This window comes from Lineus longissimus, chromosome 12 (assembly GCF_910592395.1).
Source record: "Lineus longissimus chromosome 12, tnLinLong1.2, whole genome shotgun sequence".
Taxonomy (NCBI): Eukaryota; Metazoa; Nemertea; class Pilidiophora; order Heteronemertea; family Lineidae; genus Lineus; species Lineus longissimus.
The window spans coordinates 2,550,636-2,574,284 of NC_088319.1; the positions used below are offsets into that span (position 1 = coordinate 2,550,636).

Here is a 23,649-nt window from a genome sequence, read left to right on the forward strand (position 1 = left end):
TCGAGATCGCGTGGTTTTTAAATTGAACTGAGATAAGTTAGTCAAAATAGTGGTCGATTGTCCGATTAAGATGTTAAATTATGCTGATTGCATTGGGCCGTGCACACTGTGACGCCATCTGTCACGTGGTGTCCTTGAAACAGCTAAGGCTTATGAATAAAAACTTTTTCGCGCCTTAAGTTTTTTTTTACCGCAATAAAGTAAAGAGACAAATTCAACAACTTCAGCAACCAATTTACAGAACTAAGTTGCACCACGTAGAAATGGCCATCTAGAATACATAAGTATAGAATGTAGAAGAGCATAACTTATACTTTAAAATACTTGAAGATACTTTTAAATTTGTGATAATCTTTTCTCCCATCCTTCAAGACAAATTACTTTTCCAGTAGATTGACTTTTATCAAGTGGAAATATCCTTAATACTGTTACCTAGCTTAACCTTTATCAGTGAAAAGCAGCGGCGATAAAACTCACATCAGCGCATTATCGCGTATAGCAATGACAATAAGGAGCGCTCCGGTTACTTTTTCTATTACTTGAGACCCTTTCGAGCGTATAAACGCCAAAATGGCCATATATATGTAAATTCAATGAAGAAATGAACCTGATTTGAATAATTGAGTTTATTTTCCTCCCTAACTCATTTATCATTTTTCCATTAGTCGGTCATTGGGTTGACTGTCGTTGAGAGAGGCTCGCGTGTTGACAGAAGCAGTGTGACAACACTGGGTAACGAGCCTAGCACTTTGGGGCCGTCCATTTAGTGCGTAATCATAATTTCCCCCCGAACGCATGCAGAAGTTAGAGCAGATGAAAGAAGGTTTTCTGGCCTAAAGAAGTTTGTTTACAGTCGCCCAAGACACCTCCGTCTTCCTTAATCCTGTTTTTTAAAACTATTCTGGTGTTAATTCGGATCTACCGCAACAAGAGATATCTTCTCATGCTGTTATACTACTAATTTTCAGAAACGACAAAAGCGACGTACGGTACCTTGACCGAAAGTTACATTCCGTCTGAAAAGAATTCATTGCATATAAAAGTCGGAACGCTGTGGGGGGTTGATAGATCAAGTAGAGAAATGACACTTCACAATGTAATTAAAACACGGATTCCCACAGAAAAGAGTCCGAACCAGTCAAGGCAATGTTTGATTAAAAACAACTATAATTTATTGCTGGCAGGTCCTCCATCAAAGTGGCAACCACACAGAAAATTCTCAACGAACTCAACATCATGGTGATCTGAAGCTTGTGTGAAATAAATATGTCGCTCTATTTCACACAAGGTTCATATCGCCATAGCCTGGCTATTATAGGCGTTAAAAAATCCTCGCCCTAACATGAAAGCCTTGGTAGATTAATGGTTAGAATGTTAAACTTTCGATCTGGTAGTCATGGGTTCGACTCCCCGTGAATCCACTACATTTTTCTCTTTTTTAATCTTTATTTCTTGTTATTTATTCTTGTACATTTAGTAACATTATCATTATCATAATATAATCATTATTATTATTATTATTAATATTATTATCATTATTATTATCCGGAAGAAAACCCCTGAACCGTAACTTTAAAAAACAAAAGTACACACTGATTTCAGACTGAAATGAAGATCACACCAAAACTAAATGTAACTGTTGGCCTATCCAAAATTTACAAGACATGTCCTAAACCACCTCACAACACTTGCAAAAATCATTATTTACTGATCATCATTTAGTCTGTTGCTACATGAGGAGGTTCATGGAGGCGAATAGGCAAAACAGAAATGACGATCCATCTCATACACAATACATGAGTGTAGTTATTATGCACGCAAATCCGCTGAAACTTGGTATTTGGACATGTATCTGTCTACACATACAACAGCATTGTTGAAATTTATATTCAGTGCGTATGGACACAATTGGATATTTTCAAGTTCGAGTTCTATTTTCCAGTTTTTGAAAGAATGGAGCTTTAATGAAAGACCTATAATGAATCATTAAAACATGAATTACTTCATTATCGTGAGGCTTCTAATCACGTTAACTTAATTACTCCATCTATCGATGCTAATGATAAACACCACGAGAATAATCATATTAAAACGCGATTATATTGCCGACACTTAGGAACCAAGTCATTTCTCATTAGCAAATACCTTACGTCACATTCCTTGCCAGAGTTTCGAAGATTAGACACGTGTTAAGGAAAAAGCGGAACGGGGGAATCCCGGAACGGAGGATAAATCCCTTTAGAAAATATAGGAGACACTACCTGTACCATACAATACATTACACTAGTCGGTACAACAGGTAACTAAATGTATGGCTAAACATTTCGCTCAACGTGTTTCAGTTTTGGAACTACATTAGCTCCACCCTCCTGGTTTTGAATCTAGCAGAGGTCGACCAGTTTGCGTGGACGCCGTAACGGTAACGGTAAATGTGAAGCAAAGGGTAAGGGGCATATTGTAACAGAAAATGTAAAGCGAAGTTAGAGGTAAATGTAACGGTTGACGTGAAGCAAAGGGTAAGGGACACTGTAACAGAAAATGTAAAGCGAAGTGTAAAGGTAAATGTAACGGTAAATTAAAAGCAAATGGTAAGGGTAATGGTAACGGATAATGTACTGCAAAGGGTAAAGGTGCATGTAAGATAAAGTGTAAAGGTGACGGCAATGATAAAGGTTAAGGTAATGGTAAAGGTAAGGCTTTACAGTCTGATGTCTAAAGCAACTTATGATGAGTGAGATAAGAGCTGCATTCTTCTTTGGAATTTGAAGGATGATAATAGAATGATCAGCTGCTCAAAGGGACAGTTTCACATAAAATGATACGACTGTACACAAGTGGGTAAATGCTCATAAAATGATACGAAGGTGATAACCAGTAACAAATCACAGGAGCTCAAACCAATCTTAGATAATAAAAAGCCACATTCGTGACGTCACGCCTGGTTATCACATTGGTTATTATTCCTGGAGTGCCCTGAGGGGCGAAAAATACATCAGTGTTATTAGGGAATGTATTGGGTGTTTTTGCTCGCGACAGGCGCTTTTTTGTACAGGTAGAAAGAACGGGTAGATGTCTGACAATATTGGCGGAAACATCCAGTGTGGTGGACTGCAGTATGATAGTTCTGTTTCTTTTTGGTGACAACATGCATTGACATGGCATTGTAATGGTCCTCAGCGAGGCTGTGAGGTATACCAGGCTTTCTTTAGCGAGCCCGAGTGTGTTCTTTTTTACAATGTGTTATCGGGCTGAAATATTGGGAAAGGGAAGTGTATGAGACGTCTATTATACGTTGCAGTACGTTTTTATCATTTGCTCTGCTAGTTAAGGCTTTTCGACCCCAACAAAAGCCCTTTCGTGGGGATTGATGTCATCAAGATTTGCCCTGATAACCCGATATGACAGTGTAGAACAAAGGACATTTAGGCCAAAGTGCGAGCGGGCTTTGTTTAAGGGACAATATTGGCAGCAGCTAGGCAGACAAGAGTAAATTACACGAAGTCGTCAATAGGGGTCTCTCGCATCTCACAGTACGTCGAAATGATTCACGCTTGTACGGAGAATATATTTAGTGCTGAATCTGACATGACCCAGGGCCCTCACTGTGTATATTAGTCACATGAAAATGGCCAAATTAGCCCCTCTGCTCCTGCCTTAGTCCTCCTTTAAAAGATAATAGACCGTGTATTTGGCTTGGCCTGTTTTTTTTCAATGAGAAGTGAGGGTCAAAAAGCGTAATGTGTATATAAAATCACCCACAGACGAAGAAACATCAAAGAGTATGGGGGAAGTCTGTCTCTGTATAGAGGGCTACCTATTGTGTGTTGCTATGATGGTTCAGCCAGATAATCCCTCCGTTATGATAAACCCTTCTCACCAGTAGGATGCCTATTGTGTGTGTTAAGATCTGCCCATAGAAAGGAGTTACTTTAATGTTGGTGTTCATTGTCAATCCCTCACAAATCCTGCCTATAAAGTATTCTTATGAGGCAGGTTTGGCATACCTTACGATGAGCTACTAACGACGAACAAAAAGTAAATGTATTTGTCGGCAATATTTTTAGAAATATCCAGTTTCCACCTTTAAAGGCACAATGAAGGCAGCCGCTAGGCAGGCAAGATAAAGTTGCACGAAGTCGCCAATAGAAGTCTCTCACATCTCACAGTATATCGAAATGATTGACGCTTGTATGAGGAATATATTTAGTGCTGAATCTGACATGACCCAGAGCCCTTACTGTGTATATTAGTCACCTGAAGATGGCCAAATTAGCCCCTCTGCTCCTGCTTTTAACTAATCATAAAATATTATAACGGGTGTCGCGTTGATGATTTAGCACAGAACTTGATGACATTTAATCATAGTAGAAATCGGTAAAATTTTTAAAAACAAATCCTCAATAGAATACATTCACATAGTTCGTCTTTCGTCCTCCGTCGCTCCTCAAAAGACTTGCGATTACCTGCCTATAATAGCGAGTTTCCGCATCGCTTACGATTACGATTACGATTACGATTTGTGTTTCACGTCATCGATTTTTGGTGCTACGTCATCCCCAGCGAAATCGTCGATGGTACTTTCGTCTCGTTCTTACGAGGATTCCGGCTGATCTTCGTAAGTCGAAAAACGATTACATGGATTAGCGAAAAGCCTATTTTCCACGCTACATATCAAATTCAAGGTGAAATATTCATTGAAGAATACTTTAGAACATATCTGTCAAACATAGGAACTGCATTTAATGTGATGAACGGCGATTTTGATCATGTTTTAGCGCCGAGAAAAGTGCACCCAGAGCATGAGAGCAGAGTATAGGGCCTATACTACAGTACACCAAGTCGTTGGTGTGAATGCGGAAACAAAATTTCTGGTTCATGCCGGTTTTGGGAGTATTATGATAACGACTTTGAAATCATAATCCTAATCGTAATCGTAAGCGATGCGGAAACTCCCTAATATTTCATGACGAACTTGCCTAAAACGACCTTTCCATGTTCTAACGGTGACGAAATGAGTACATAAAACCAATACACAATGAACATTTGTTATTTCCATTCTTACATTGGTGACAATCCCCAAGAGGTAGATACTAAAATGTCTTGTTAAATATTCATCAGATGATAATACAAAGTTAGCGCCGTGAAGATGGAATTATATTGGAAACGAGATGGATTTTGATTCCTTAGGGAGGGTGACTGTTGTCTTCACGGCGCGTGGACAGCCTGAGAAATCGGAATACGCGCGTTCATTCTCAGTTTGCTATGACAAGGTAGGGTTTCTTGCAGCGGTAGAGACAGGGGGTGCAAGTCCCTCCACGGTTGGAAGGAGGGTATGTAGCCCGTTTTCTCAGCTAACAAAATTTTACCGAGTGTTTATGATTTGTGCAATCGTTGCCTTTAAGTGCCATGCGGTGCTGGTTGGTATAAAAAAAAGGAAGTGACTATTTGGCAAGCCCGGCTCACCAAACAGCGCCTTTTTTCTGCCCTAGATGGAGAGCCGAACTCATGCATATTCAACCATCCAGGAGCTCATTATCATTCGTGGCAACACGGTCAACAACACTGGAGTTACAGTGAAACGCCTTTAGAAATGCACACTAATGCATTTAACATGCTCATCAGTTAAATCACGTTTATGACTTTTTTTGTAAATCCATACAGTCATGTACATGTACATGCTTCTTCATGGATTATTGACCAAAACCCGAGTTTAGTAACAGAAATTGAATCGAGAGCGGGAAGTCGGCCATTGTTAAATATGCGCATATAAATTCGAATATGACGTCACTGCTCTCTGATTGGCCTACATGTTATAACCTCTCCGGCTCGCCAAAGAGGGTGGCTTTTTAGTGCTGTTTGGCAAGCGGCTCTCCAAACAGGACAAAAAAAGATGCCTGTTCGGCGAGCGGCTTGCCAAATAGACCCGGCCTAAAAAAAATTAGATACAACTATTTTAATTATTTTTGCAATTGGTTATTTTAACTGATTATAGTGATTCTGAAAACTTAATGCAAGTGATGACCCCCCCCCCCCCCCCCCCTCCCGACGAGATCAAATTTGCTAACGTTATCTCTGTTTTCAAATTTTTGACGCTGTCTCTGTTAACGCTATCTCTGTTTCAGGAATAACGGTAATGTAGGTTTTCCTGATAAAACAGGCTAAAGGTAATTATTCTCGTAAGATAGATGTATAAACAAAAAAAATCGCTAAGTAAGAAACCAGCTAACAGCTTCTTCAGAAAAAAGACTTTCAGCAAAAATGGCTTATGAAGCCCCAACCGACAAGACCTCTATTAATTGCGTATGCGCGGCCAAATAAAAATTCCAGCTCCACATCCTCTGCGTTCTGAAACCGGAAGCCCTATGCCTACACTTGTAAAAGTTAATCAACATTACGTTTTATTTTGGCCCCTCGTGCACCTCGCAGCTTAACGAATTCAAGCCTAGCCCAATACACGGTCATGACGGTCTATTGTCTTCAAACAAAACCCGCTCGCACCTTGGCCAGAATTCCCATTGTTCTGCTGCTGTCTCTTCAAAGAGTAACGAGGGCAAATCTTGATGACATCGACGCCTTGAATCGGCTTTAAATGGGGACTAAAGGCCTAAAACCGAGACGAGCAAATACTCGTAACGACCGAAATTCGGCCTCACGCACGTCCAGCTGGACACCAAGCGAAGATACGGTAGCTTGTAGGGGTTGGTTCAATACCTGGTACTGACACTGGCACGGGCACGGGAAAACAGCAGTCTGATTTCATATGAATTGCAGTTGACTGCAGACCATTTTGGGATGCATCCTTGGGTCATTGCCAGTGCCAGTGCTAGTGTCAACGTGCCTGTGACAAGTATGAACCAACCCCCTGAGAAATCGATGAATTTACGTGACAATAAGATTCCGGTGTGTCTCCCTCTCGTATTACGAAATTCAAAGCGTGCCTTTGAAGTTTTTAATCATCGAGAATTTCAAAAGAAGGTTTTCATCCAGTGTCAAGGAGGCGAAGTGGTGTTCCTGGTAATTTGCTCGAACGGATAGGCCAATTTTCATTTGAGGAGAAACTCTCGGAGGAAATGAAGGAATGCAAGATAAACTTGTTAGTTATGGTCGGATTTCAGCAACCACAGAGGTTAACATATGGTTTTCCATTACTCTAACATACCCTGAAACATTTTAGCGGAACTCAGATGAGCTGATTTTGTTAACCAATAAATCTTACAATAGCCTTGGCTCAGTACTTGTATAAGAAACGAATAGAGACAATACACTTTGCAAACAAAATGCCCACCGAAGAGATTTTTCAATAATGAAAAACCTCTACAAACTGGATTTTGAGTTTCAAAAAACATCGCCGGGTTTTCACTTCGCGAAAAACCTGTGGGGTGCATATTTGGCAACCCTACGGGGTTCATATTTGTGTTGATCGAAAAATGTTTAAAGCTTTGTCAACATCTAAACATACCACTATTTAACATCAAAGACATCATTTTTGGAAGTCCAGGGCAGTCGCTTGCAATAGAACATATCAAAATTATTACAAAAGAATATATATACAAAACAAAACTAAACAATAGCCTACCAAACCTTCAACATCTCAAACAGACAATAAAACTCCAAATCAATATTGAAAAATGCCACAAAAAAAGAACAGACTTTGTGGGAAAATGTGGAAATTTCTTAAATGCTATCTAGGAAAAGACTAAGTTTCTTGCACCTCTGCACTTTGCACACTGCACCGCACTGTAGAAAACTGTTGTAAACAAAATTGTTGGATTGAATACTTTGTGTAAATTTTTTTTGAGAGTTTACAATAAAAAATATAAATTACAAAAAAAAATGTTTAAAGCTTCTTCAAAAGCTAAAAAAACTTATTTCCAAGAGTGGAAGCAAGCTAGACGAAGAGACTGCCTCATGCCTCGTTGATACCATGTGCTCTTGTGTGTTTTGGTCATACCAACAGCTGTTCAAAAAAACATCACATTAAGCAATTTAATGAGCTTCGTGGTTTCAGTTCAAAACCTCAACCCCGCAAACCTAAAGTATCCACAAATAAGCCGTTACAAGCATAAGTTCAAAACGTCATTATTTCATCCTGAACACTAAAAGCCCCTAATTGAAATATTGACTTCTTTGAGCCAGCGCTACTCAAATATAATTAGAAAAATAACAAGGCATTGCCATGTCAAATTAAACATCTCGAAGCGTATTTACTTTGTGATAAACCGTTATAAAGATGCTTCTAAACTTGTTTGCCCCATATCAAAAAGATATATCCGCCTAATCAGGCAATAAGGGCATATCGGCTTACCAAGATGAAAACTGATGGTATCGGAGGGCTACAGCCGAACGAGATGAAACGCCCTGATAACTAACATTAAAATTGACTAGATAGAAATCGACAAAGATAGATGGAAATCGGGTTAGCTTGTCTATTTCAGCTAAATTTTAAATTAGCAATGTTGTCGCTCAGATCGTCCAAATAATATTCAAAGTGTTATCCCTTTTTGACCTTTCGTGTTGATATCACCAGATGATCATATTTTGAATGGTACTGCATTCTTAAAAATAATCATCGCACTATTATATATTAGAGAAACAATTATCGCACACAAGTCACATTTTTCGTAACTGGGCATGAGGGAGAGACTCTCACGCGCGTTACACCGAATCGGGCGAAACAACATGACTACTTCATACGGGGAGAAGACATTGAATGACATGTCAGTTGTCAACATCTCATTTCCCGCTGCCCTGCTAGCACCTGATTCCGAATAAGCTAAAGAGTCAGCCGATAAAAGGTGGGAAACGGAAAGTCCATGGGACACATTTTTATCACGAAGATCAAGGGTTTCCCTTCGACAAAGCCAGCAGCGGATAACTCGGAAAAAACCCGGAATCTTTTTATCAAAAACCGATAATTAGGTCCCAGGGTGAAAGCGCCAGACAAAGGGCGATATTTTCATCATTATCAATATGCGCGTCTCTGTACCATTTTTTCAGGCTGTCTGGCTTTTGGGTAATGATGCCAGATTTAAGAAAGCCACCCTTAGGGAAACAGTTTATATATATATATACATATCGATATATAAGACTAGACTTCGCAGTAAAAGCAGAGTCTTTCAAATTAAGAGTCAGGTCACGGCAAGTTTCCTTTGATCCCACAGCTGTCTCGGGCAATTAACTGGAAGCCATGATGAAGCCCATTTTAATTCAGCTACAAACTGAGCTGAACTGCGAAACAATAATAGAACGCCAAAAATGCAACGAAAGTGCGGTACATGTGATTTTTTATCGGGTAACAAACACCATGTACATACAATATAAATTGTTGAACTATATTGATGTGAACGATCTGACATTTTAGGCTGATGAGTTAGTAATTTTTTATTAGATGCTAATTGCCAATAATCAAACCGCAATTGAGCTGCATCAATCACCGATCGGCTTGCAATTTGGTTTTCTTTAAAAAAACACTAATCAGTATATGACAGGCACATAATATACAGTTATATCTTAATGATGAGATGACTCAACATGTAAACATCATAAATGCGTGTAAGGTTTAAGCAAAATGGCGTGTTCAACAATATTGGAGCGGTATACTGTACTTCATACCACTTTGCGCTTGAATGTTTGCCGCGGTTTAATATCGAAACTATCCTGTGAAAGCAAAAAACGCACATACTTTGCCATTTCAGGGCAGTGGAGAGTATACAAATTGGCACTGGCCGGGCGTCGAACTTGCGACGTCATATGACGAGAAGTCGGCGTTCCTCAACTGCGCCACCACGCTCCCTGATGAATCGGACTTCGATCTTTCATGCACAACCCGTCAGATTCACCTTCTCCCGTCGGCCCCAGCAACACCCAGGGTACGCACGCCTCACTTACACGGTCAATTAGCAGAGGAAATGTCACTTGCACCGCCGCGTCTAGAGCCAAATATCTGGACAATGTGTCTATTAATATATCTAATTCTAAATTATCTCACGCCATATTGACGTGTACGCTTGGCGGGAGACCGTGAGCGCCCCAGGCAGGCTTCACATACTATGTTGTATATAATTAGTACCAGGAGAATATATGATTGGAAAATTATAGGCTGGCAGGGGAAGAAGAGTAGGCAGCCATGACGCTTCAGGTCCGCCCGTCACGTGACTGATATTTGAACGGATCGGATACCATTTGACCGCCTTTACTCATATTCCAAGCTGTGCACATGCGCACCTTTCTGGAATGATATTTTGATATTTAGATCCTCAACTTTCGACCTATTTCAAGACAGCTTTGAATCAAAACCTTTATATTCCAAAAAACAAGGTTCATGATAATTATAATTATGATTTAGATAGCCCTTAACATTAGAATTAGCACAAAATAACCAAGATAGACTATCTCTAAAGATCCTGCCTATAGATCCGTTTAAAAAACACCGCTATTTCACAAAGAATGAAGTGTAACCTGTCTCTCCGTCTTCAAGACGAAATTCATAATGCCCATAGACACATTTGCATTGTTTTGATAATAATAAATGACAGTACAGATTTAAAAAGCGCCTTTTCCAAAGCCTGATCAAGGCGCTACCCTACCAAAGTGGTCCTGAAACCACCAGGTCTTGAGACGACTTTGAAAGTGTCTATTTTTTGAGAAAGTTTCACAAGGGGCACAAGATGAGAAAACACGATCTCCAAAACCTGTCCGAGTTTTCTTCATGGAAAGTAGGACAAGGTTTGAAGATCGCGTGTGCTGTGGATTGTCCTCTTGCACTGTGACACCCTGTAGACAAGTGCGACTCCATCCAATTTCTTACACCAATGATCCGTGATGTTGCTTTTGTCAGCGAATCTTGCCAATATCACCGGGTTTCTCAGGTGTGAGTCTAATCTCGAGGCACGGCCAGACACAAATGACATGACCACGGGCGGAATGAGCGACTTTGGTTACTATGTATTCGGCGTCAATATAGGAAAGGTACAACATGTTGCCCTCTTCCCCCATGTTGATTTCAGACTGAAACTGTCAGTGTTGTACTGATGGGCTATAGCACAGTGCTGCAATCATTGGCATCTTAAAGCCTCTCAGGGTGAAATTGTATAGAGTTCACGTTTTCACGTAACGTGTCACTGCTCACTTTGATGCGTGACATGAAGAACGAACAAGTCATTTTCAAAGAGTGGGCTACATACGATTCACGGTGTCTCCTTTCACCCTCACGTCGTGTTTTCAAGCCTTAGGCTGACGTTACATAGGCCTCATTCGTTCACTTCCCACATGTCACGTTCCAGCTTTACTTAAAGTTTCTCGGTGAATGCACGGCCTTGTGGCATGCATTCAGTGAGGAACGAACGCATTAAGGGGAACGTGACATGTGGGAAGTGAACGAATGAGGCCTATGTAACGTCAGCCTTATTCAGTTAACTGGTGACGAACGAATCATGACAAGTGACAACGTGAAGCCTTTATAACTCTGGTCTTATTGGACGAACGTGGATGGCATTTCGGACAACACTTTCATTTCTGCCAAAAGTGTAAGAAAATAGGGGGTAGAATTAAGTAAAGCGAGTGAAATGGCCTTTTGATGAGACACAAGGTTTTGATACAACAGCAAAGGGCCTGCAATAATTTTTTTTTTCATGCGAAAATGGCTTTCCGCAGGACCGTGACTTATCCGAACAAAATTATTGAAAGCTCATTCAACTCCAATAAACACTTCACTAGAAATGACTGCAACCGTAGGGCTACTATAAATAGATTATGCAACTTTTATCGAAATCAATCTTGTCGCTAACGAGCGAATTTCACTTATCAAAGATCCGCTTTTGGTGCACGCTTCATGTTGCGGCGCATATTGACGAGAAGGGTTATCATCCTCCGAGTCACCTAAATTCCACGCCAATGTAAGTTGCCCCTTTAAATCACTTTGAAGAAAACAAAAAGATCCAACAAGTTAAAAACCACTTGGGGTCAGATGGGAATGCCGATCTCATTATTGCAGATAAATACTGGGTAATACCGCAGCGTAGCACTAAACCACGGCGATTGGTGAAACGTTTTATACATCCCTTGAGTATCAAATGTCATTAGGACGTCATGTCGTAGCTAACTGTTTCTGGGTTTTTTATCCCTCGCTGGCTTGCAGACAACTAGCTGTTGCAAATAAGTACAAATCAAGATAAGGCTTATCTGAGCCGTTTAAGGTCATATTCTAAAACATCTAGATTGATAATGAACCACAGTTTACAGTGTAAATGCACTATGCGTCAAACGAAGCCTCATTTTCGATTCAGCGGTTATGGTTCGTCAAAAATAACCACTTGGGTTGGAGAAAATATTGAAGCAGTCAAAAAGCATTTAAAACCACATTATTCTTTATCTAATTTTAGATTTTTTAGAATAGAAATTGTTACTTCACTGTCGGTATAGATTGTCTCACCAAAACCGCTTGGGTGGAGCTGAAATGTGTGGCCAAAATCTCGGCTACGACTCGGTTTTGGTCTGCATTTTACGCCGAGGTTTCGGTCCACATTTTAGCTCCACCCTCGCGGTTTTCATGAGACAACCAACACCTCCAGTTCGGTCGCAATACTTGACTTGCCAAACTCAGCTCGACGCCGAACTGCAGCGCCACTCGCGGACAAAGATAGAACAACTCGACATTTTTTTTCACCGGTTTTCTCGCTGCGCATGCGTACCAGCGGAAATCAACAAAAGATGACGCTGGTACGCATGCGCAGCGAGAAAACCGGTGAAAAAAATGTCGAGTTGTTTTATCTTTGTCCGCGAGTGGCGCTGCAGTTCGGCGTCGAGCTGAGTTTGGCAAGTCAAGTATTCCTCAAACCACATCAGTTTTTCGAACTCTATTACAGGTCATAATTTACCAACTAAATATGTCTTGGGAACTCAGTATCCGGCTCCAATGCCCGTTGGTACATTAGCAGAGCGTCTATTCTTTTAAGCTACAGACCATAGCCACGCAACGTTATCTCAAACTCTACTCTAACCCGTTGAATATCAGGGTCATGTGAATCCACGGCGAAGACCCAGGTGCAAACTAGTTTTTAAGGGAACTGCTCCACACTTGAGACAATTATCTCTCATTTACGGTAGCATCAATTTCAGCACTTATTGCTACGATGCACGAGAGCTCAAAATAGATAGGGGACGATCTGCCAAGGGAGACGTTACGTACGCAAAAGAGGATGGCATTTTTAATTTGAGGTCCATTTTGGATGCGCGTGTGCAGGTTTTGGTGGACGGGAAAATATGACAATTTATCGTTTTCACCAAGTCAGAAGAAGATTCAGTTCAACGTTCAAGTGAGCATTTGTATTAGACTATTGATTTCGAACGTAGTGCAATTAGGTTTGTTCAGCCACAACTTGCATGATGTTGTCATGGCAGCATGACAACAACTAAGCCATTGACTGCATTCGACTGACGATCTTTTTGCGTACCTACGCAGGTGGTCATATGGGCGTTGGCGTACGCGTGCTTACAGAGGGAAGGGAGTACTGAAAAATCCGGAAATCTGTGCGTACGTTCTAAAATGAACATTCCTAAACTTTTCCTGGAATGCTAGTAAATATAAAAAACGCACTTAAGCGCAATGAATAGTTGATTAAGAAAACAATGGAGGAAAATGTCGGTTTTATTAAACATTTACAGTACTGTACTAGTAGCTCAACACTAGCATTACTGTAGAAGTTGGTTTTTTTCGTACATGCTTCTTTCAAAAAGGTTATGAACCCGAGGTGAATTCCTTGAATGTCAAAAGGCAATTGCGAACTGTTTAATCATCGACCTTTGGGCTGCATTCAACGTCAACGCACATTCTCGTTTGTAGTGAACTATCTTTTGAAAACTGTCAATTCAATATGGCCGCCCCCGGAAAGATCGCGGGGAGTATAGTGTCACGTCGTCTGCTTTAATGGATTTTGTCGCCAAATCATGGCTCGTCGTTGTAGTAGGCTGTGCACTCAGACAATGCATGGGTGGTTGATGGAACCGCACAGTTAAGGCCGGTTTACACATGCAACTTTTTAGTTGAAATACATAGAAACTAAGAGAAACTTGACTCACAGGCTATGTAATTTGAACCATGAAACCTAAAAGTTTCTTCATGTTGCATGTGTGAACTGGTCAAGAAACATGAAGAAACATGATGAAACCCATTTCTTGAAACCTTGTGAAACTAGGAGAAACATGAAACAATTTACGAACATGCTCGTAAATTCTGGACAGGTTTCATCAAGTTTCTACAAGTGTCGATAACATTTACTCTGTGGCCAATCATACTGTGATAAAAAGTCATGTGATTTTTACTCCATATCCAAAATGGCAAAATGGCTAAAAGTGACAAGTCAAATGCATATGAGTGTTTCATAGTGTTTCACTGTGTAAACGTCCAAGGTAAGGTTTCTCGATGTTTCATGTTTCTCAATGTTTCTCCATGTTTCATTGGAAAATGTTGCATGTGTAAAGCGGCCTTTATCGAGGAATTTTTTCACTTGTGACGTGTTGTAAACAAAGCACTGTCGCACGACGTGGGATTCGGCACGATGGGTAAAGGTATTGGTTTACCTTTACAACACAATAGAAACAAGGCCCTCCCATTACAGTGTTGGAGGAGTACAATCGGATAAAAATAATAATTGCGGGCCTTACGCTCCTCAAAATGAACAAATCTTTTGTAGGTTTCTTTTGTGTCGTCATTTCCTCTCCAGGTAAGCACGGACTTTTCTTAGGCAAAACGATACCTTTAGCCATCGTGGTCAGTGTAGGTAAGGGCAGGTTTCGAGTGCGATTGCAAGATCGCCCGCGTCACGGCTTCTCCGGGTTATGCTTTACTGCACCCAAACCGAACCAACAGAACCTTCTCCTGGCAATGTCGTATGCGCTGTACGATTTATTCAGTTGTGTATACTCGCACACAGGAAACAAATTCTATGAACAATCTCTGTAGAATCTATATAGAATCTAAGAACATTTTCTATATAGATTTTTTAACGGAAATTTTTGCCAGTGCAGTACTCTCCGATAACGATACCGATACATGTAGAAGACACAATTTTGGTTCCGACGGAATTCTAGACTCAGAGTACTTTTTGAAACTCGAACCAGTGTCCATAGAGAGTAGGGATATCAACATATTTTTCTTCGGCATGAAATATTGGCTAAAAATCACCTTTTCAAGCTCATACTGCGAATAGCAGAACCGTATCCATACTACCATCTAAGAATATATTCTGACATATTTTGTAATAGTCTCCTTCCTAATGGATATTGGATTGCGCGTTTCATCTTGCCATAGCTCGGAGCGAAAAAGGCTCTACGTATATTCAAAGATGGATAACGCGATGTGTAATCGTGTTCTTCTGCTCATCATGCTATAGTCTATCGAAATCTTGTAAAAAAACAATTAAGAGGATGAAAATGAATGCATTAGAGATTTTATCATGAAACGTTATTGCAATATGCAGCGGATGAAAATAGTTTCTGAGAAATATATTTATGATATTTTTAGTATTTATAGTATTTCAGTATAGACGTTTCATTGGGTATGGAGCTCGTACAGGTACGTTCTGGAGAGTAGCATCCTTTGATTTATCAGTTCAAACTGATGCATAAGTTCAGGGGAACTACATTATAAAACTGCGTCTCGCGTACTTCGATGGTCACCCGAGGAGTGTGGTTTGACAGTGGCGGATATAGTTCTCGTACGGTCCCGACGTCACACATATCACATACTGTGTTTTGAAATGAAGAACGAGGAGAACGAGGCTTTCCTCAACCTCCAGATTTTGATCGCGCGTCGAACGCTGCCGGCGGTCACTTTCAAGGCAAAATCATCAAGTTCTTAGGGCTATGCTTAGTCGCAGGGACCACTATCGCATCGTTTGCAGCGGATCTGGACTGCCAATCATGCGCGGGAGTCTGCGACGAATGTTGCGGTCGTGATCCAGGTCGCAGCAACGTGATCGTTGGTTTGCGGGAAACTTTGTCAAATGAACATTTCTTCATCTAATATCGTGGCCCTACGGCATCGCTCAATATCATCCATATGTCATGGATCTGTGGTTTGCTTACATTCTTTCCACTGCAATTAAAACTACGTATTTGCAGTTATCATTGGAATTCAATATTTACAGTTTTAAAATGAAATGGTTTTCTATCATTTGCTTAAAGTTAGGCACGGGTGTATTAGATTATGCATGTATGGAAAAACAAAAAGAGACTAATCTCTCTGGAAATCTGGGTATATCACATTTCAGTAAAGCTCGAAATATTCATAACCTGGAAAAAAAACAATGGCATTCCAGGTGGAACTTACGAATGCAGAAAATATTGTTTACATTTCAAACCTGATCTTTGCTATTTACTATGATATTAGCAAAGTTTTTCTCCCATGTGCAAAACCCACATACCATCAAGCTAATGAAAAATCGAGATTCTGATCTCGGTATTCATATGGCTAATAAAAACATACCATGAAAAATGCCTCGCGGTGATTGGCGTCAATCTTACGTCAAAATAACCAATGTCTGTTTTCTCTTTTTTCTGCATCGCGTCCATTGTAACAAAATATCGCTCGTGGTCGGCTGCACCTATCAGGATACGTCAATATGTATAGAAACTCGTGATATCGTAAATTCCTGTACCTGATAAATCTACGACATGTGCAAGGCCTTGGACCGCTGCAACTCGAACTCATTGTATGCAATCACTGTATGCAAACACCAAGGAGGATACCGCGGTGACGTCACGGCTTTTCCAAGATGGCGCTGCATATTGTAAACAAACTCGATCCACGGCCAAGGGAAAATCAAGTCATCAAAAAAGTTAGATTTTTCGCATCAAATCAAAGTTATTAGTACTTTTCTGGTATGAAATAAGTCTTCAGACAATAAGCTATCATTTGAATAATGAAAAGTGCTGTTTTGATGGGGGAAAATAGGGTTTTTTAAACCAAATAGCCGGGCACCGATCTTCCAAAATTAGCGATGGTTTAAAACAGTCTCCCAGATATGGGGCAATCTCTTCATTATCATAATGGGATTTGGAGGCATGTTTACAGATTTTACAAGTTCGAGACCTGTAGGACCTAAAACTCGCATAGATCCCCATAGATCCCCTCTATTTGTCGAGTTAGCGCCCCTGTAGGATCATGCATTTTCGGACACTAGAACGAAATCTTCCTGCGGATATCGCGGTTTCGGTGATGATTTAAGGAGAAATTGACTGTTCTTAGAGTTGTATGGGACAGAAATGAGTTCATACTTCATGAATACATGAATATATTATGATATGGGCGGGCTTCTAAGTCAAAACAATAACAAACTCAACTGCATCTCTACTGTATATTGCGTAGTGCATTGCCTAGTGTATTTCGTAGTGTATTTTAGCGGAGACATTATTTCCGCACTTTGGCCACGCCAAACGTCTTTTTTATTCGTGGAAGTTAATCTGCTCTGTAAATATTATTTTACACAGGAAGAATCCGTACTAGGTATTGCAATATTTCATGTCTATTGGTGTTTTTGTGTACAGGAGCGCACCAGACAGTGAGACGTGGAGATGTGTTCAGTGCTGCTGCTGTCAGTAGACTGAATCTGATTGGCCATAGCGATCAGTAATATGGGTCGGGATCACGTGATGTGACGTCACCGCGGTATCCTCCTTGTGCAAACACTGGCGTACAGTACAGTGCATTACAGTGCCGAGAGTATCCACTGATCATGCAGTGTTGTCACATACCACTCGCACTTGCGCCGCGTTTCTGTATCGCCGACATCAAGATGTCGACTCGTCCACCCCAAATAACATAGATTATGCCCACAGAGTGTTGTTTCTATCTGGTTCGCACTGCTATCTGATGAAGCGCTTATCCACAGAGGTAACGTATGATGATGTTCGTTGAACACTTCCATCCTACGTCATGTAGCGATACCTTCCTTATCAATCCGATATGGCCTTTCAGGCGCGTCAATCTAGCTTATCTTTGCAGCAGCACAATCACTGCAACCTTTACTGCCTTACAGCTCCCTGAGAAACAACCTAGGGAAATCAGTTGGTGCTGAATCCAACAGCCAGATTCAAGCACGTATAGTGAAACTAAGCCCTCTATTGAGTGGGACTGATCATGGGCCCTTTTTGTAATTGGTCTGAGCCCTACTTTGACATGGGTCTGAGCCCTGTTTGTAGTGGGTCTGAGCCTTGCATATAATGTGTCTGAGCATAATGGAGCTGAGCCCAAATGGAGTGCGACTGAGCCCTGTTTGTTGGTTCTGAGCTCTGTATGCATTGTGTCTGAGCACCGAGTGTGGGGGAATCCCAAAGACCTGATCGTTATTAACGACATATTAGTGCACAGGCCGAGGTAAACTCAACCAATGTCCTTACACCAGGTTAGTCAGGTTCGCAAAGGTTAGCTAGCATCTGCTATCTCATGGGATGACGTAATGACCATGATTGATGAGAGAGATAGAATGGGATCATCTCGCCGGAGGAACTCGTCAAGTGGTATTCTCCAAGCAGTTTAACGATATCTCTTAATCAGAACTGACTTCCACGACACCATGAAGTCTGCCAGATCAGCCATGGGCGTGTGGTGATATCAAAATCAATTAGAAAGCGAGCAGTCGCACAAAAATGACAGAAAATATGCATAAAGCAGAGTAATGTGTAGGGATTTTTTAGGTTGGGTGCGGCAATTCCTTCTTGGCTGATCGATCGCTATGACCGTGGTGTCTTCACGCGCCTGTATCTACTCATTGACAAAGAATATTGAAGTTGCGGATCCAAAATGGCGGTCTGTTTTGGCAGCCTCGTATTGACGTGGTTACGCGACTGCGCAGGATTCTTGGTTATACTGGATTTGTCAAATCTATGAAAACTACCAGAAAACATATCCTTTCGCCGAGTGCCTAAATGATCTGCACAAAAAGCACATTGTGATAATAATGAAAATTATAAGCACACATTCAGCGCCTCAAGGGCTACCCCATCGAAGTGAACCAAGTCTTAAGCCGACCCTTAATAATGTCGAGTCCATGTTTGGACCATTCCATACCGAGGAGAATATGATGAGATACCGTGATCTACAAAACCTGGCCGAGTTCTCTCCACAGAATGTCGGACAAGGTTTGAAGACTGACCGTCACGTGATGATCAGCATTACTCCCGTTCACCAAACCGGAGAGTGCAACTGCAGTAGTAAATGCGTAGCACACGGTGTCATATTGGCGAAATAATTACAATGCATCGGCACTGCCAAATACACGTCGCATTCAACCAAGTTATTGTGACACCATGGCTTATCTTTTTGTGTTCTCTAATGACGTTGATTGGCGGGCCATCAATAAAGAAAGCTAAGCGATTGGGTTCGGCAGTTTTCATCGTTTATTTCTCAAAGATTCTACTAATGGAAGCAACTCATTTCAGAGAGAGATGTCTTGTAAAAGAGACTGGAGAATTATATTTCAAAACGTTAGGGGAACTATCGATATTTTGTCTGATAAACTATAGAACTTAACCTATAATAGTTATCGGGTAGCCATTTCTTTTAATAATTGGTTAAGTTTTCATTATCGTCGTCGTCGTCGTTGTCGATGATCCTTCCCAAAGACGAACCCACGACCACCCGATTATGAGCGCAGCACTCTAACCAATTTGACTATCTTCTGGCTATTTCGAAATTTAGAATGTTTCAAGTCGTTGACTTAAATGAGTTCAACATATAGTCCAAGTACGGAATAGTGTGTTTGTTCGCGCCAGGCAGCGGTGATATTTCAGTATAAATTTTAGCACTGCCGTTGTGTGGACAGATATACGCACAAAGTATCAGCAAATTTACAAATTCTAAAACTAAAAGTTTTCTAGAATCGAACAGTACCAAGAACGACCCATCTGAGATAGGAACAAACTTCCTGAGCATGTTGTCAGAGCAGAACAGACCAACGACTTCAAGACACGCTCCAAACATCGCAAGATGACGAAAGCTCCAACTCTAACCATCTGAACAAGGAGACAACAAGATTTATCCATCACTGTACATTCTAACTGCAGGCGCCCGAACATCGCAAGATGACGAAAGCTCCAACTCTAACCATCTGAACAAGGAGACAACAAGATTTATCCATCACTGTACAATCATTCTAACTGCAGGCGCCCGAACATCGCAAGATGACGAAAGCTCCAACAGCTCCAACTAAACATCTGAACAAGGAGACAACAAGATTTATCCATCACTGTACAATCATTCTAACTGCAGGCGCCCGAACATTGCAAGATGACGAAAGCTCCAACTCTAACCATCTGAACAAGGAGACAACACGATTTTACCATTACTGTACATTCTAACTGCAGGCGCCCGAACATCGCAAGATGACGAAAGCTCCAACTCTAAACATCTGAACAAGGAGACAACAAGATTTATCCATCACTGTACATTCTAACTGCAGGCGCCCGAACATCGCAAGATGACGAAAGCTCCAACTCTAAACATCTGAACAAGGAGACAACAAGATTTATCCATCACTGTACATTCTAACTGCAGGCGCCCGAACATCGCAAGATGACGAAAGCTCCAACTCTAAACATCTGAACAAGGAGACAACAAGATTTATCCATCACTGTACATTCTAACTGCAGGCGCCCGAACATCGCAAGATGACGAAAGCTCCAACTCTAAACATCTGAACAAGGAGACAACAAGATTTATCCATCACTGTACATTCTAACTGCAGGCGCCCGAACATCGCAAGATGACGAAAGCTCCAACTCTAAACATCTGAACAAGGAGACAACAAGATTTATCCATCACTGTACATTCTAACTGCAGGCGCCGTTCTATCGAAGTTTATTTTAATGCATTTAAACGACAGCCAATTTTTCAGTTACAGCCCACAGGGGACATTGCAAATAGATATCCTGATACAGATACATCTGAAGCACGCAAAACTTTTCTATTATGTACGACGGAAATACAAGAGACAAATCGGATGTTTACATGCACGACAAGTTCTTAGAAAAAAAAACTAGACATACATTTATATTCTCATGTCTATAAAGCATAATATACATTTATTTATTTCCTTCTTGCTGGAAGATTACAAAACAACAAGGTATATTTACAACAACAAAAACAACAACAACAACAAAAACAACAACAACAACAACAACAAATCATGATGGTTAAAGCCATTAGAAAGCGGAATTCTGACTATAGTAGAAGTTTAATAAGTGAAAAACGACTTAGATCAAACACCTGTAAGTTGTTTGCTGTGTTAGGTTCGTATGCAAAGATACAACCCAATCATTCATAAAGAGGAGCTTGCGGCTACCACTACAGGGAGTCGCAAAATACTCCTTCGTTAACAGTGCCATTTTGTCGAATCGTCAACTTTGAGGATTTGTGCCATATGTATAGATGTTCTAAAAATTGCAGTAGGTTTATAGCGGAGAAGGTGTAAACACGAAACCTAGTATTAATCGAGCAAGAAACAATCGAGAATTGTTAGCCCTTGGAGTTCGGTGCGTTATTATCCACCTGTTGGGACCTTTTCGACAGGGGAACCAGGACCCAAATGCGCACCATCACAACACGTCAGAAGGCCTCGGCAAACTTCAAACATTGCCTTAAGTCACTGTGATCCTTGGTTACTGTTGAAGCGCATGACTGGTCAGCGCTCAAACGGCAAACTTATTAGAAATCGACCAATTGCGACAAGGGCTTATCTGCACCGCGAACTTCAAAACACTTTTTATTACAGCTATAGGCCGCGCCCCATAATGCAGTTAGTCGCTGAAACTACACCAGTCAGTACAACGGCATCGTTGAAACTGATATTCCATTTTTTTACACAATCCGCCAGTTTCGACCATACCATTGTTTACAAACAAAGACTCGTCCTCAGGTAGAAGTGTAATTACATGTATATTGCGTGGCATGGTTGAATTTCACCGCCTACCTGGACACAAGGCCTCTTTGAAATTGACCTAGGCCGGGCCCATAATAGTATCCAGGCCATAGGGATATTGTGTCCATATCAAGCACTGCACATTAGATTGAATGTTTACCAGGAGACAAGAATTTGTTCATCAACAAGGGTATGGCCGAAATTGGGGTATTAGAAACTTTCAAATTCGATTTCAATTTTCAATTTTTTTGTACGAAATGAGATGGCCTACGATAGAATAAATATATTCTTCCCTACCTCTTATAAAATCCACTGACTGTTCCAAACCATACGTATCCCTGTCGCAATCGTCCTTTATATGAGCGCCAAGCTTAATCCCCGGTAAGAAATCCTTCTGATTATTCACATGATCCAACGTAAAAAGCATCATCTCCAGGGCCTGGATGCCGCCTTGGGCCATGATAGGCCCGCATATCAACTCCTCACTCCTCTCGTGAACCATCATAAGGCCGCCTATCACTAAATCCCCTTCAACTTTCGCAGTCAGGGACCTATCCGGCCATGTTATATTGCCATATTTCCCATAATAAGTCATTGTCTCGCGCTGTTGGAATATACTTATATCAATGGATTCTGATACATTACTTGTATATTCCGTTGGTGGGGGATTTGGTACTTCAGAGTCCGTGGCGACTACCAACAGAATTTGAAGAAGGCCAATCCCGCTGCATAAAATCGCGAATTCCATTCTGCAGCTTGGAACCGTTGGCGCATAAGTTAGATTATTCTGTTTTTATGGCATTCAAATTGGCCTCACCCCTGAATACCTTGCGTAATCAAAAACTCAGGTTTCAGTCTAAGCCAATACTGTAATCATCAGACAACAAACCACTTGCCAAAACACGTTATTCTGCTTTACCTTTGCCTGATGTGCAATAAAAACAATCATCCTTCGCTCAAAACTGTCAAACTAACCAAAAACAATAAAAATTCTGATCAAATCCATACTATATTCTCCGTTTTCAGTTAATAAAACGGCAAAACCGATTATTATCCCTGCAGGCCTACCACGTAAAATCCATGAAAAAGAAGAATCACAAATCCCATGGAGCAATTTTCCATTTTTGTGAAAACCAGAAAAATAATTCTATCCGACTGACCGCCTCAGGAAAAATGATTATCTGAAAATGCGTTTGTATCCTGCGAATTATTATCCAATCAAGTCGTCATAACAATTCAGAAATGCAACGTAACATCCTCGATAATGATTTAAACATAATATCCTGAATTATATCCAATAAAACGTGATGTCTTCCGTTGCTGCTGAAGGAACGACGCGTTCAGCCTCCACTCGTCGATGATGGCTGCGAACGAGTTAGTGCGAGGGATGTAGCGTTGCCGTGGCAAGTCCCATGGCCAATCAGCGGCGGCGGGGAACGGGTCGCCAGCTGGGGAAAGCGGTAGGCCTTCGGCAGATCGTCGTGTATGAATGTGATCGGAACAGCAAGTGATCTGCTGAGTAATCAGCGACCCCAGCTGCTGAACATGAAAACACTGCAACTGTCAAACAAGAAGGTGAGGGGTACTTGCGCCAATGTCATTGTCATGATATTTGGGCCGAGAGTTTCCAAAAAATCGAGAAAAGAAGAAATGAGGACACTTACGGAAATGTCGTTTCATGGTACAAAACAAATGGAACTTCGAGATTATTTGTTTACCCAAATTGCGAGTTAGT

General features: G+C 41.0%; 1 protein-coding gene across 2 annotated transcripts in view; it reads right to left on the reverse strand.

The window, feature by feature from the left end:
• Nucleotides 1-23,265, reverse strand: part of LOC135497378 (metabotropic glutamate receptor 3-like) — a 209,424-nt gene extending 186,159 nt beyond the window's left edge. For both annotated transcript variants that reach the window (XM_064787232.1, XM_064787231.1), the window contains exon 1: nucleotides 22,212-23,265. In XM_064787232.1, coding sequence (XP_064643302.1) covers nucleotides 22,212-22,662 — 451 coding nt within the window. In that variant the 5' untranslated portion in view covers nucleotides 22,663-23,265. The remainder of the gene's footprint in view (nucleotides 1-22,211) is intronic.
• Between the last annotated feature and the right edge of the window lie 384 nt (nucleotides 23,266-23,649).